The following is a 15,371-nucleotide window of genomic DNA, read 5'->3' on the forward strand; positions in this document are numbered from 1 at the left end:
CTTAACGTGCTGAGACTGACTATTAATAGTCAGTATGCAATATCATATCACCATCATACCATCTCTTCTACTTCTCAACCTAAATATAGCTGTCAAATTGAGCCTGGCAGGCATTTTCACTGCAATTAAATGATGGTGTGACTGCTGACACACACAGGCGCACACACACACACACACACACACACACAAGATCGGGCCGTGAGACACATGAAAGCTCCATTGTCTTGTAGAATGCGCTCAGCCTGTCCCAGATTGGCCCTAGTTTCAACGAGGCCACGGCCGCAAATTTCAACCATCTCTTTCTGAAGGAGAGAGAAAAAGAGGCCGTACACAAGCATCTGAAGCACATGTGAGTGTATTTTAATACAGAAAAAAGTTTTAGTGAGAAGAAAGACAGATCTGTTTCTGATTAGAGACCGGAGCGAAGAGGGAGAAAGAGGGAGCGAAAGAAAGAGGGAGAGAGAAAGAGGGAGAGAAAGAGAGGGAGAGAAAGAGGGAGAAAAGAAAGGGAGAGAGAGAGAAAGAGGGAGAGAAAGAGAGAAAAAGAAAGGGAGAGAGAAAGAGAGAGGGAGAAAGAGATGGGAGAGAGAGAGAAAGAGAGAGCGAGAAAAAGAAAGAGGGAGAGAAAGAGAGAAAAAGAAAGAGGGAGAGAGAAAGAGGGAGAGAGAAAGAGAGGGAGAGAAGAAAGGGAGAGAGAGAGAAAGAGGGAGAGAAAGAGAGAAAAAGAAAGAGGGAGAGAGAAAGAGGGAGAGAAAGAAATGGGAGAGACAGACAGACAGAGAGAGAGAAAGAGGGAGAGAGAAAGAGGGAGAGAGAAAGAGAGGGAGAGAAGAAAGGGAGAGAGAGAGAAAGAGGGAGAGAAAGAGAGAAAAAGAAAGAGGGAGAGAGAAAGAGGGAGAGAGAAAGAGAGGGAGAGAAGAAAGGGAGAGAGAGAGAAAGAGAGGGAGAGAAGAAAGGGAGAGAGAGAGAAAGAGGGAGAGAGAAAGAGGGAGAGAGAAAGAGAGGGAGAGAAAGAAATGGGAGAGACAGACAGAGAGAGAGAGAGTTAAAGCAGTGAGAGTTTCTCTGAGCTGGTGGGAATCTCCATTCACATGGAGCAGGACCATAATAAATGTGTTTTTTTCAGAGAGCGACCCGTTCTCCATCCTGGCAGACACTGTGATTCATGCCGCGATACGGGAACGAGAGAACGAAACACTCAGTAGACCAAGAGTCCAAAACACACCTCTCTGTCTGCTCTGGTTTCAGCTGGTTTGTGTCACTCTCCAAAGCAATTCCATTGTTGTTGACTCTTTGTAATTAGAAAATAGACCAAAGAATTCCTGTTAAACCTCATTTATTCCCAGTTATATTTACATATACAGGTCACAACTTAACATACAATCATTTCATTTTAACGGTCCACTTTACAAAGCCATCGGGCCTTTCTTCCTTCACCACCGTGTGCGTGGCTTCAGGTGGTCCAGGGAGACATGTAGAGCCTAGCTGAGAGACCAGGTTAACTCTGGTTAGACCAGGTGTGTTAGGACAACAGAACGTGGACCTGCTGAGGAGATCGTGGTACCAGGTTGTCTGGTTCCTTGTAGCTGTTGGCTGGGCTGGTCACGGCTGTGTACACCTCTCCATACGCCCTGCACACCAGCTCTGTCGACTGGTTGAAGATCTGATCCCTGTAATGGGAGAGGGGGGACATAGATCAGTTACTGAGGGGGGGGGGGGACATAGATAATTTACTGAGGGGGGGGGACATAGATCAGTTACTGAGGGGGGGGGGGGGGACATAGATCAGTTACTGAGGGGGGGGGGGACATAGATCAGTTACTGAGGGGGGGGGGGGACATAGATCATTTACTGAGGGGGGGGGGACATAGATCAGTTACTGAGGGGGGGGGCGACATAGATCAGTTACTGAGGGGGGGACGACATAGATCAGTTACTGAGGGGGGGACGACATAGATCAGTTACTGAGGGGGGGGGACATAGATCAGTTACTGAGGGGGGGGGGACATAGATCAGTTACTGAGGGGGGGGGGACATAGATCAGTTACTGAGGGGGGGGGGGACATAGATCAGTTACTGAGGGGGGGGACATAGATCAGTTACTGAGGGGGGGACGACATAGATCAGTTACTGAGGGGGGGGACATAGATCAGTTACTGAGGGGGGGACGACATAGATCAGTTACTGAGGGGGGGGGGACATAGATCAGTTACTGAGGGGGGGACGACATAGATCAGTTACTGAGGGGGGGGGGGACATAGATCAGTTACTGAGGGGGGGGGGACATAGATCAGTTACTGAGGGGGGGGGGACATAGATCAGTTACTGAGGGGGGGGACATAGATCAGTTACTGAGGGGGGGGGGACATAGATCAGTTACTGAGGGGGGGGGGGACATAGATCAGTTACTGAGGGGGGGGGACATAGATCAGTTACTGAGGGGGGCGACGACATAGATCAGTTACTGAGGGGGGCGACGACATAGATCAGTTACTGAGGGGGGGGGGACATAGATCAGTTACTGAGGGGGGGGACATAGATCAGTTACTGAGGGGGGGGGACATAGATCAGTTACTGAGGGGGGGACATAGATCAGTTACTGAGGGGGGGGACATAGATCAGTTACTGAGGGGGGTGGACGACATAGATCAGTTACTGAGGGGGGGGGGGACATAGATCAGTTACTGGGGGGGGGGGGGACATAGATCAGTTACTGAGGGGGGGGGGGGACATAGATCAGTTACTGAGGGGGGGGGGGACATAGATCAGTTACTGCGGGGGGGGGGGGGACATAGATCAGTTACTGAGGGGGGGGGGACATAGATCAGTTACTGAGGGGGGGGGGGACATAGATCAGTTACTGGGGGGGGGGGACATAGATCAGTTACTGAGGGGGGGGGGGGACATAGATCAGTTACTGAGGGGGGGGGACATAGATCAGTTACTGAGGGGGGGGACATAGATCAGTTAATTGGGGGGGGGACATAGATCAGTTAATTGGGGGGGGAACATAGATCAGTTAATGGGGGGGGGAACATAGATCAGTTAATTGGGGGGGACATAGATCAGTTACTGAGGGGGGGGACATAGATCAGTTACTGAGGGGGGGGACATAGATCAGTTACTGAGGGGGGGGGACATAGATCAGTTACTGAGGGGGGGGACATAGATCAGTTACTGAGGGGGGGACATAGATCAGTTACTGAGGGGGGGGGGGGACATAGATCAGTTACTGAGGGGGGGGGGACATAGATCAGTTACTGAGGGGGGGGACATAGATCAGTTACTGAGGGGGGGGACATAGATCAGTTACTGAGGGGGGGAGACATAGATCAGTTACTGAGGGGGAGGGGGGACATAGATCAGTTACTGAGGGGGGGGGGACATAGATCAGTTACTGAGGGGGGGGACGACATAGATCAGTTACTGAGGGGGGGGGGGACATAGATCAGTTACTGAGGGGGGGGGACATAGATCAGTTACTGAGGGGGGAGACATAGATCAGTTACAGAGGGGGGGGGGGGACATAGATCAGTTACTGAGGGGGGGGGCATAGATCAGTTACTGAGGGGAGGGGGACATAGATCAGTTACTGAGGGGGGGGACATAGATCATTTACTGAGGGGGGGAGACATAGATCAGTTACTGAGGGGGGGGACATAGATCAGTTACTGAGGGGGGGAGACATAGATCAGTTACTGAGGGGGGGGGACATAGATCAGTTACTGAGGGGGGGGGATTGATCAGTTACTGAGGGGGGGGACATAGATCAGTTACTGAGGGGGGGAGACATAGATCAGTTACTGAGGGGGGGGACATAGATCAGTTACTGAGGGGGGGAGACATAGATCAGTTACTGAGGGGGGGGGGACATAGATCAGTTACTGAGGGGGGGGGGACATAGATCCGTTAATTGGGGGGCATTCCCAATGCATGAGAAGGTAAAATATGTGTACGGTGTGTGTGTGTGTGAATACAATACATTTATTGGCCTAAAAAAAAAAAAATCTACGTTACTGTCTTACCCAGGAACAATCACATCTGATATATTTTAAATATTTTTAAGAAGAGAAGAGTGCTATATTTTCACCATCATCTCATCTCCCTCTGATACCCTAGTAGGTCATATGTTGACCTTCACCCCCCTCTGATACCCTCGTAGGTCATATGTTGACCTTCACCTCCCTCTGATACCCTAGTAAGTCATGTTGACCTTCATCTCCCTCTGATACCCTAGTAAGTCATGTTGACCTTCACCCCCCTCTGATACCCTAGTAGGTCATATGTTGACCTTCACCTCCCTCTGATACCCTAGTGAGTCATATGTTGACCTTCATCTCCCTCTGATACCCTAGTAGGTCATATGTTGACCTTCATGTCCCTCTGATACCCTAGTAGGTCATATGTTGACCTCCCTCTGATACCCTAGTGAGTCATATGTTGACCTTCACCTCCCTCTGATACCCTAGTGAGTCATATGTTGACCTTCATCTCCCTCTGATACCCTAGTAGGTCATATGTTGACCTTCACCTCCCTCTGATACCCTAGTGAGTCATATGTTGACCTTCACCTCCCTCTGATACCCTAGTGAGTCATATGTTGACCTTCATCTCCCTCTGATACCCTAGTAGGTCATATGTTGACCTTCATCTCCCTCTGATACCCTAGTAGGCCATATGTTGACCTTCACCTCCCTCTGATACCCTAGTAGGTCATATGTTGACCTTCACCCCCCTCTGATACCCTAGTAGGTCATATGTTGACCTTCACCTCCCTCTGATACCCTAGTAGGTCATATGTTGACCTTCACCTCCCTCTGATACCCTAGTAGGTCATATGTTGACCTTCATCTCCCTCTGATACCCTAGTAGGTCATATGTTGACCTTCACCTCCCTCTGATACCCTAGTAGGTCATATGTTGACCTTCACCTCCCTCTGATACCCTAGTGAGTCATATGTTGACCTTCACCTCCCTCTGATACCCTAGTAGGTCATATGTTGACCTTCATCTCCCTCTGATACCCTAGTAGGTCATATGTTGACCTTCACCTCCCTCTGATACCCTAGTGAGTCATATGTTGACCTTCACCTCCCTCTGATACCCTAGTGAGTCATATGTTGACCTTCACCTCCCTCTGATACCCTAGTGAGTCATATGTTGACCTTCATCTCCCTCTGATACCCTAGTAGGTCATATGTTGACCTTCATCTCCCTCTGATACCCTAGTAGGTCATATGTTGACCTTCACCTCCCTCTGATACCCTAGTAGGTCATATGTTGACCTTCACCTCCCTCTGATACCCTAGTGAGTCATATGTTGACCTTCACCTCCCTCTGATACCCTAGTAGGTCATATGTTGACCTTCACCTCCCTCTGATACCCTAGTGAGTCATATGTTGACCTTCATCTCCCTCTGATACCCTAGTAGGTCATATGTTGACCTTCATGTCCCTCTGATACCCTAGTAGGTCATATGTTGACCTCCCTCTGATACCCTAGTGAGTCATATGTTGACCTTCACCTCCCTCTGATACCCTAGTGAGTCATATGTTGACCTTCATCTCCCTCTGATACCCTAGTAGGTCATATGTTGACCTTCACCTCCCTCTGATACCCTAGTGAGTCATATGTTGACCTTCACCTCCCTCTGATACCCTAGTGAGTCATATGTTGACCTTCATCTCCCTCTGATACCCTAGTAGGTCATATGTTGACCTTCATCTCCCTCTGATACCCTAGTAGGCCATATGTTGACCTTCACCTCCCTCTGATACCCTAGTAGGTCATATGTTGACCTTCACCCCCCTCTGATACCCTAGTAGGTCATATGTTGACCTTCACCTCCCTCTGATACCCTAGTAGGTCATATGTTGACCTTCACCTCCCTCTGATACCCTAGTAGGTCATATGTTGACCTTCACCTCCCTCTGATACCCTAGTAGGTCATATGTTGACCTTCACCTCCCTCTGATACCCTAGTGAGTCATGTTGACCTTCACCTCCCTCTGATACCCTAGTGAGTCATATGTTGACCTTCACCTCCCTCTGATACCCTAGTAGGTCATATGTTGACCTTCATCTCCCTCTGATACCCTAGTAGGTCATATGTTGACCTTCACCTCCCTCTGATACCCTAGTAGGTCATATGTTGACCTTCACCTCCCTCTGATACCCTAGTGAGTCATATGTTGACCTTCACCTCCCTCTGATACCCTAGTAGGTCATATGTTGACCTTCACCTCCCTCTGATACCCTAGTGAGTCATATGTTGACCTTCACCTCCCTCTGATACCCTAGTGAGTCATATGTTGACCTTCACCTCCCTCTGATACCCTAGTGAGTCATATGTTGACCTTCATCTCCCTCTGATACCCTAGTAGGTCATATGTTGATCTTCACCTCCCTCTGATACCCTAGTGAGTCATATGTTGACCTGCACCTCCCTCTGATACCCTAGTAGGTCATATGTTGACCTTCACCTCCCTCTGATACCCTAGTGAGTCATATGTTGACCTGCACCTCCCTCTGATACCCTAGTAGGTCATATGTTGACCTTCACCTCCCTCTGATACCCTAGTGAGTCATATGTTGACCTTCACCTCCCTCTGATACCCTAGTGAGTCATATGTTGACCTTCATCTCCCTCTGATACCCTAGTAGGTCATATGTTGACCTTCATCTCCCTCTGATACCCTAGTAGGCCATATGTTGACCTTCACCTCCCTCTGATACCCTAGTAGGTCATATGTTGACCTTCACCTCCCTCTGATACCCTAGTGAGTCATATGTTGACCTTCACCTCCCTCTGATACCCTAGTGAGTCATATGTTGACCTTCTTCTCCCTCTGATACCCTAGTAGGTCATATGTTGACCTTCATCTCCCTCTGATACCCTAGTAGGTCATATGCTGACCTTCACCTCCCTCTGATACCCTAGTGAGTCATATGTTGACTTTCACCTCCCTCTGATACCCTAGTGAGTCATATGTTGACCTTCATCTCCCTCTGATACCCTAGTAGGTCATATGTTGACCTTCATCTCCCTCTGATACCCTAGTAGGTCATATGTTGACCTTCACCTCCCTCTGATACCCTAGTGAGTCATATGTTGACCTTCACCTCCCTCTGATACCCTAGTGAGTCATATGTTGACCTTCACCTCCCTCTGATACCCTAGTGAGTCATATGTTGACCTTCACCTCCCTCTGATACCCTAGTGAGTCATATGTTGACCTTCATCTCCCTCTGATACCCTAGTAGGTCATATGTTGATCTTCATCTCCCTCTGATACCCTAGTAGGTCATATGTTGACCTTCACCTCCCTCTGATACCCTAGTGAGTCATATGTTGACCTTCACCTCCCTCTGATACCCTAGTAGGTCATATGTTGACCTTCACCTCCCTCTGATACCCTAGTAGGTCATATGTTGACCTTCACCTCCCTCTGATACCCTAGTGAGTCATATGTTGACCTTCACCTCCCTCTGATACCCTAGTGAGTCATATGTTGACCTTCATCTCCCTCTGATACCCTAGTAGGTCATATGTTGACCTTCACCTCCCTCTGATACCCTAGTGAGTCATATGTTGACCTTCACCTCCCTCTGATACCCTAGTAGGTCATATGTTGACCTTCACCTCCCTCTGATACCCTAGTAGGTCATATGTTGACCTTCACCCCCCTCTGATACCATAGTAGGTCATATGTTGACCTTCACCCCCCTCTGATACCCTAGTAGGTCATATGTTGACCTTCACCTCCCTCTGATACCCTAGTGAGTCATATGTTGACCTTCATCTCCCTCTGATACCCTAGTAGGTCATATGTTGACCTTCACCTCCCTCTGATACCCTAGTGAGTCATATGTTGACCTTCATCTCCCTCTGATACCCTAGTAGGTCATATGTTGACCTTCACCTCCCTCTGATACCCTAGTAGGTCATATGTTGACCTTCACCTCCCTCTGATACCCTAGTGAGTCATATGTTGACCTTCACCCCCCTCTGATACCCTAGTAGGTCATATGTTGACCTTCACCTCCCTCTGATACCCTAGTAGGTCATATGTTGACCTTCACCTCCCTCTGATACCCTAGTAGGTCATATGTTGACCTTCATCTCCCTCTGATACCCTAGTAGGTCATATGTTGACCTTCACCTCCCTCTGATACCCTAGTAGGTCATATGTTGACCTTCACCTCCCTCTGATACCCTAGTGAGTCATATGTTGACCTTCACCTCCCTCTGATACCCTAGTAGGTCATATGTTGACCTTCATCTCCCTCTGATACCCTAGTAGGTCATATGTTGACCTTCACCTCCCTCTGATACCCTAGTGAGTCATATGTTGACCTTCACCTCCCTCTGATACCCTAGTGAGGTCATATGTTGACCTTCACCTCCCTCTGATACCCTAGTGAGTCATATGTTGACCTTCATCTCCCTCTGATACCCTAGTAGGTCATATGTTGACCTTCACCTCCCTCTGATACCCTAGTAGGTCATATGTTGACCTTCACCTCCCTCTGATACCCTAGTAGGTCATATGTTGACCTTCACCTCCCTCTGATACCCTAGTGAGTCATATGTTGACCTTCACCTCCCTCTGATACCCTAGTAGGTCATATGTTGACCTTCACCTCCCTCTGATACCCTAGTGAGGTCATATGTTGACCTTCATCTCCCTCTGATACCCTAGTAGGTCATATGTTGACCTTCATGTCCCTCTGATACCCTAGTAGGTCATATGTTGACCTCCCTCTGATACCCTAGTGAGTCATATGTTGACCTTCACCTCCCTCTGATACCCTAGTGAGTCATATGTTGACCTTCATCTCCCTCTGATACCCTAGTAGGTCATATGTTGACCTTCACCTCCCTCTGATACCCTAGTGAGTCATATGTTGACCTTCACCTCCCTCTGATACCCTAGTGAGTCATATGTTGACCTTCATCTCCCTCTGATACCCTAGTAGGTCATATGTTGACCTTCATCTCCCTCTGATACCCTAGTAGGCCATATGTTGACCTTCACCTCCCTCTGATACCCTAGTAGGTCATATGTTGACCTTCACCCCCCTCTGATACCCTAGTAGGTCATATGTTGACCTTCACCTCCCTCTGATACCCTAGTAGGTCATATGTTGACCTTCACCTCCCTCTGATACCCTAGTAGGTCATATGTTGACCTTCACCTCCCTCTGATACCCTAGTAGGTCATATGTTGACCTTCACCTCCCTCTGATACCCTAGTGAGTCATGTTGACCTTCACCTCCCTCTGATACCCTAGTGAGTCATATGTTGACCTTCACCTCCCTCTGATACCCTAGTAGGTCATATGTTGACCTTCATCTCCCTCTGATACCCTAGTAGGTCATATGTTGATCTTCACCTCCCTCTGATACCCTAGTAGGTCATATGTTGACCTTCACCTCCCTCTGATACCCTAGTGAGTCATATGTTGACCTTCACCTCCCTCTGATACCCTAGTAGGTCATATGTTGACCTTCACCTCCCTCTGATACCCTAGTGAGTCATATGTTGACCTTCACCTCCCTCTGATACCCTAGTGAGTCATATGTTGACCTTCACCTCCCTCTGATACCCTAGTGAGTCATATGTTGACCTTCATCTCCCTCTGATACCCTAGTAGGTCATATGTTGATCTTCACCTCCCTCTGATACCCTAGTGAGTCATATGTTGACCTGCACCTCCCTCTGATACCCTAGTAGGTCATATGTTGACCTTCACCTCCCTCTGATACCCTAGTGAGTCATATGTTGACCTGCACCTCCCTCTGATACCCTAGTAGGTCATATGTTGACCTTCACCTCCCTCTGATACCCTAGTGAGTCATATGTTGACCTTCACCTCCCTCTGATACCCTAGTGAGTCATATGTTGACCTTCATCTCCCTCTGATACCCTAGTAGGTCATATGTTGACCTTCATCTCCCTCTGATACCCTAGTAGGCCATATGTTGACCTTCACCTCCCTCTGATACCCTAGTAGGTCATATGTTGACCTTCACCTCCCTCTGATACCCTAGTGAGTCATATGTTGACCTTCACCTCCCTCTGATACCCTAGTGAGTCATATGTTGACCTTCTTCTCCCTCTGATACCCTAGTAGGTCATATGTTGACCTTCATCTCCCTCTGATACCCTAGTAGGTCATATGCTGACCTTCACCTCCCTCTGATACCCTAGTGAGTCATATGTTGACTTTCACCTCCCTCTGATACCCTAGTGAGTCATATGTTGACCTTCACCTCCCTCTGATACCCTAGTGAGGTCATATGTTGACCTTCATCTCCCTCTGATACCCTAGTAGGTCATATGTTGACCTTCACCTCCCTCTGATACCCTAGTGAGTCATATGTTGACCTTCACCTCCCTCTGATACCCTAGTGAGTCATATGTTGACCTTCACCTCCCTCTGATACCCTAGTGAGTCATATGTTGACCTTCACCTCCCTCTGATACCCTAGTGAGTCATATGTTGACCTTCATCTCCCTCTGATACCCTAGTAGGTCATATGTTGATCTTCACCTCCCTCTGATACCCTAGTAGGTCATATGTTGACCTTCACCTCCCTCTGATACCCTAGTGAGTCATATGTTGACCTTCATCTCCCTCTGATACCCTAGTAGGTCATATGTTGACCTTCATCTCCCTCTGATACCCTAGTAGGTCATATGTTGATCTTCACCTCCCTCTGATACCCTAGTGAGTCATATGTTGACCTGCACCTCCCTCTGATACCCTAGTAGGTCATATGTTGACCTTCACCTCCCTCTGATACGCTAGTGAGTCATATGTTGACCTTCATCTCCCTCTGATACCCTAGTAGGTCATATGTTGACCTTCACCTCCCTGTGATACAATAGGAAGGGCTCAGTGGTACTAACACAGCATTAGGAGCTACTGTAATTCATTCAGCTGGAACAGCCAACCATGGAGAGGTTCTGCTCTATTTCCTGCTTTTCTGGAGAATCCACTATAGCTGGATGATTTGACTGTGACCCCCGTTCAGAGATGATAACAACCAGAGCAGAGACTCATCAGTGGTGCACACTGACATCTACTGGTGAGAGTGAGTGAGTGAGTGAGTGAGTGAGTGAGTGAGTGAGTGAGTGAGTGAGTGAGTGAGTGAGTGAGTGAGTGAGTGAGTGGTAAGAGAAAGAGGGAGAAAGAGAGAGAGATTGGGAGAGTGTGAGAAAAGAGAGAGAGATAGAAAGAAGGATAGCGAGAGAGAGAGAGAGAGAGAGAGAGAAAGAGAGAGAGAGAGAGAGAGAAGGATAGATATATACAGTACCAGTCAAAGGTTTGGACACACCTACTCATTCAAGGGTTTTTCTTTAATAGTGAAGACATCAAAACTATGAAATAACATATGGAATCATGTAGTAACCAAAAAAGTGTTAAACATATCAAAATATATTTTATATTTGAGATTCAAATAGCCACCCCTGCCTTGACAGCTTTGCACACACTTCGCATTCTCTCAACCAGCTTCATGAGGTAATCACCTGGAATGCATTTCAATTAACCTGTCTGGGCCAGTGGGACGCTTGCGTCCCACCCTAATCAACAGCCAGTGGAATCGCGTCGCGCGAAATGCAAAACCTCATAAATGCTATAACTTCAATTTCTCAAACATATGACTATTTTACACCGTTTTATAGATACACCTCTCCTGAATCGAACCACGTTGTCCGATTTCAAAAAGGCTTTACAGCTAAAGCAAAACATTAGATTATGTTAGAGAACCCAGCCAGAAATAATCACACAGCCATTTTCAAAGCAACTAGCATGCATCACAAATACCCAAAACACAGCTAAATGCAGCACTAACCTTTGACAATCTTCATCAGATGACAATCTTAGGACATCATGTTACACAATACATGCATTTTTTGTTCGATAAAGTTCATATTTATATATAAAAACAGCATTTTACATCGGCGTGTGACATTCAGAAAATCTTTACCCTCAAATGCTTCCGATAAATCAGCGCTACAATTTACAAAATTACTATTCGAAAACATTGTTAAAATTTTATATTGTCATTCAAAGACTTATAGATTAACATGTCTTGAATGCCACTGCTTTGCCAGATTTAAAAATAACTTTACTGGGAAATCACACTTTGCAATAAACGACGTGGTATACCCAGCAAAATAGGCTAGGCTATACATGTTGGAGCCATCTTGGAATGATCAACCATCAAAAATACTATTGTAAATAAAACCTTACCTTTGATTATCTTTATCAGAAAGCACTTCCAGGAATCCCAGGTCCATAACAAATGTAGTTTTGTTCGAAAAAGTTAATCATTTATGTCCCAATTGTTAGCGCGCTCCGAAGGCTATTGAAAATGTACCGTGCTGAGTAGGACTTGTCGTCACGAATGTAATTTTTTTTTTTTATTCAAGTTCGTTCAAACATGTCAAACGTTGTATAACATAAATCTTTCAGGCCTTTTTCAACCAGAGCTTCAGTAATATTCCATGGGGACATTTGCATTGTCTTTCAAAACGTTTCGAAAGGGGAGGGTAGCCATGGGCGGTCGCGTCATAATGGTAAATGGCCCTCCACCTGTGACCACTTTCCACAGCCTCTCTTTCAGTCAATGTTGATAGTAGGAGACTCAAACCACTTTGTAAAGACTGGGGACATCTAGTGGAAGCCTTAGGGAGTGCTAAATGATTCATAACCCCCTGTGTTTCAATGGCAAATGTTTGAAGTGATATCCACACATCAGATTTCAGTTTCCTGTCAGGATTTGTCTCAGGGTTTTGACTGCCATATGAGTTCTGTTATACTCACAGACACCATTCAAACAGTTTTAGAAACTATAGGGTGTTTTCTATCCAAATCAAACAATTATATGCATATTCTAGTTACTGGGCAGGAGTAGTAACCAGATTAAATCGGGTACGTTTTTTATCCGGCCGTGCAAATACTGCCCCCTATCCCCAACAGGTTTAACAGGTGTGCCTTGTTAAAAGTTAGTTTGTGGAATTTATTTTCTTCTTAATGCGTTTGAGCCAATCAGCTGTGTTGTGAAAAGGTAGGAGTTGTATACAGAAGATAACCCTATTTGGTAAAGGACCAAGTCTATATAATGTCAAGAACAGCTCAAATAAGCAAAGAGAAACGACAGTCCATCATTACTTTAAGACATGAAGGTCAGTCAATACGGAACATTTCTTCAAGTGCAGTCGCAAAAACCATCAAGCGCTATGATGGAACTGGCTCTCATGAGGACCGCCACAGGAAAGGAAGACCCAGAGTTACCTCTGCTGCAGAGGATAAGTTCATTAGAGTTTCCAGCCTCAGAAATTGCAGCCCAAATAAATGCTTCACAGGGTTCAAGTAACAGACATCTCAACATCAACTGTTCAGAGGAGACTGCGTGAATCAGGCCTTCATGGTCGAATTGCTGCAAAGAAACCACTTCTAAAAGGACACCAATAATAAGAAGAGACTTGCTTGGGCCAAGAAACATGAGAAATGGACATTTAAACCTGTGGAAATCTGTACTTTGGTCAGTGAGTCCAAATTTGAGATTTTCGGTTCCAACCGTCATGTCTTTTTGAGATGCAGAGTAGGTGAACAGATTATCTCCACAGGTGTGGTTCCCACCGTGAAGCATGGAGGAGGTGGTGTGATGGTGCTTTGCTGGTGACACAGAATTCAAGGCACACTTAACCAGCATGGCTACCACAGCATTCTGCAACGATACCCTATCTCATCTGGTTTGACCTTAGTAGGACTATCATTTGTTTTTCAACAGGACAATGACCCAACACACCTCCAGGCTGTGTAAGGGCTATTTGACCAAGAAGGAGAGTGATGGAGTGCTGCATCAGATGACCTGGCCTCCACAGTCACCCGACCTCAACCCAATTGAGATGGTTTTGGGATGAGTTGGACCGCAGAGTGAAGGAAAAGCAGCCAACACGTGCTCAGCATATGTGGGGACTCCTTCAAGACTGTTGGAAAATCATTCCAGATGAAGCTGGTTGAGAGAATTCCAAGAGTGTGCAAAGCTGTCATCAAGGCAAAGGGTGGCTACTTTGAAGAATCTCAAATATAAAATATATTTGGATTTGTTCAACACTTTTTTGGTTACTACATGATTCCATGTGTTATTTCAAAGTTTTGATGTCTTCACTATTATTCTACAATGTAGAAAATAGTCAAAATAAAGACAAACCCTTGAATGAGTAGGTGTCCAAACTTTTGACTGGTATTGTATATACAGTTCACTCAGAAAGTATTCAGACCCCTTGACTTTTTCCACATTTTGTTACATTACAGCCTTATTCTAAAATGGATTACAATGTTTTTCATCAATCTTTACACAATACCCCATAATGACAAAGTAAAAACAGGTTTTTAGACATTTTTGCAAAAAAAATGAAATATCACATTTACATTAGTATAAAGACCGTTTACTCAGTACTTTGTTGAAGCACCTTTGGCAGCGATAACAGCCTCGAGTCTTCTTGGTTATGACGCTACAAGCTTGGCACACCTGTATTTGGGGAGTTTCTCACATTCTTCTCTGCAGATCCTCTCAAGCTCTGTCAGGTTGGATGGGGAGCGTCGCTGCACAGCTATTTTCAGGTCTCTACAGAGATGTTCGATCGGGTTCAAGTCCAGGCTCCGGTTGGGCCACTCAAGGACATTTGGGTGCCTTTTGGCAAACTCCAAGCGGGCTGTCATGTGCCTATTACTGAAGAATGGCTTCCATCTGGCCGCTCTATCTTGAAGGCCTGATTGGTGGAGAGCTCCCATTTAAGAATGATGGAGGCCACTGTGTTATTGGGGACCTTCAATGCTACAGAAATGTTTTGGTTCCTTTCCCCAGATCTGTGCCTTAACACAATCCTGTCTCGGAGCTCTACGGAAAATTCCTTCGACCTCATGGCTTGGTTTTTGCTCTGACATGCACTGTCAACTGTGGGACCTTATATAGACAGGCGTGTGCCTTTCCAAATCATGTCCAATCAATTGAATTTACAACAGGTGGACTCCAATCAAGTTGTAGAAACATCTCAAGGATGATCAAGGGAAACGGGTTGCACCGGAGCTCAATTTCGAGTCTGATATCAAAGGGTCTGAATACTGATGTAAATAAAGTATTTTTGTTCTTTTAAAAATGTTTATTATTTAAAAAAACTGTTTTCTCTTTGTCATTTTGTGTATTGTGTGTAGATTGATTTATTTTTTAATTTAATGCATTTTTGAATAAGGCTGTAACGTAACAAAATGTAGAAAAAGTGAAAGGGTTTGAATACTTACCGAATACAGTGTACTTGTGAGGACTTTTTGGGGACCAACAATTGATTCC

The 15,371-nt window shown here is 46.1% G+C and overlaps 1 protein-coding gene and 2 long non-coding RNA genes across 19 annotated transcripts in view; all 3 read right to left on the reverse strand.

Annotated features, from left to right (window-relative positions):
* Positions 1-1,319: 1,319 nt before the first annotated feature.
* The window catches only part of cog6 (component of oligomeric golgi complex 6), a 129,976-nt gene continuing 115,924 nt past the window's right edge, over positions 1,320-15,371 (reverse strand). The window contains 1 exon segment of the mRNA NM_001173877.1: positions 1,320-1,670. Coding sequence (NP_001167348.1) covers positions 1,523-1,670 — 148 coding nt within the window. The 3' untranslated portion in view covers positions 1,320-1,522.
* Positions 3,806-8,378, reverse strand: LOC123729304 (uncharacterized). 12 transcript variants are annotated; one of them, XR_014381956.1, is made up of 3 exons: positions 7,798-8,378; positions 7,518-7,677; positions 3,806-7,437 (listed from the first exon to the last, which is right to left on the reverse strand). It is a non-coding gene; the product is annotated as an uncharacterized LOC123729304 (long non-coding RNA). The 12 variants fall into 12 exon arrangements; XR_014381952.1 differs by having other exon boundaries at positions 3,807-6,683; positions 6,724-7,677; XR_014381950.1 differs by having other exon boundaries at positions 3,807-6,157; positions 6,198-7,677.
* On the reverse strand, positions 8,392-10,269 carry LOC145862464 (uncharacterized). Of its 6 annotated transcripts, none has more exons than XR_014381958.1 (3): positions 9,398-10,269; positions 8,834-9,357; positions 8,392-8,638 (listed from the first exon to the last, which is right to left on the reverse strand). It is a non-coding gene; the product is annotated as an uncharacterized LOC145862464 (long non-coding RNA). The 6 variants fall into 6 exon arrangements; XR_014381959.1 differs by having other exon boundaries at positions 8,392-8,564; positions 8,760-9,357; XR_014381961.1 differs by lacking the exon at positions 8,392-8,638 and having other exon boundaries at positions 8,673-9,357; positions 9,398-9,917; positions 9,998-10,269.

The sequence above is a fragment of the Salmo salar genome, chromosome 20 (genome assembly GCF_965601325.2).
Source record: "Salmo salar chromosome 20, fSalSal1, whole genome shotgun sequence".
NCBI classification, from domain to species: Eukaryota; Metazoa; Chordata; class Actinopteri; order Salmoniformes; family Salmonidae; genus Salmo; species Salmo salar.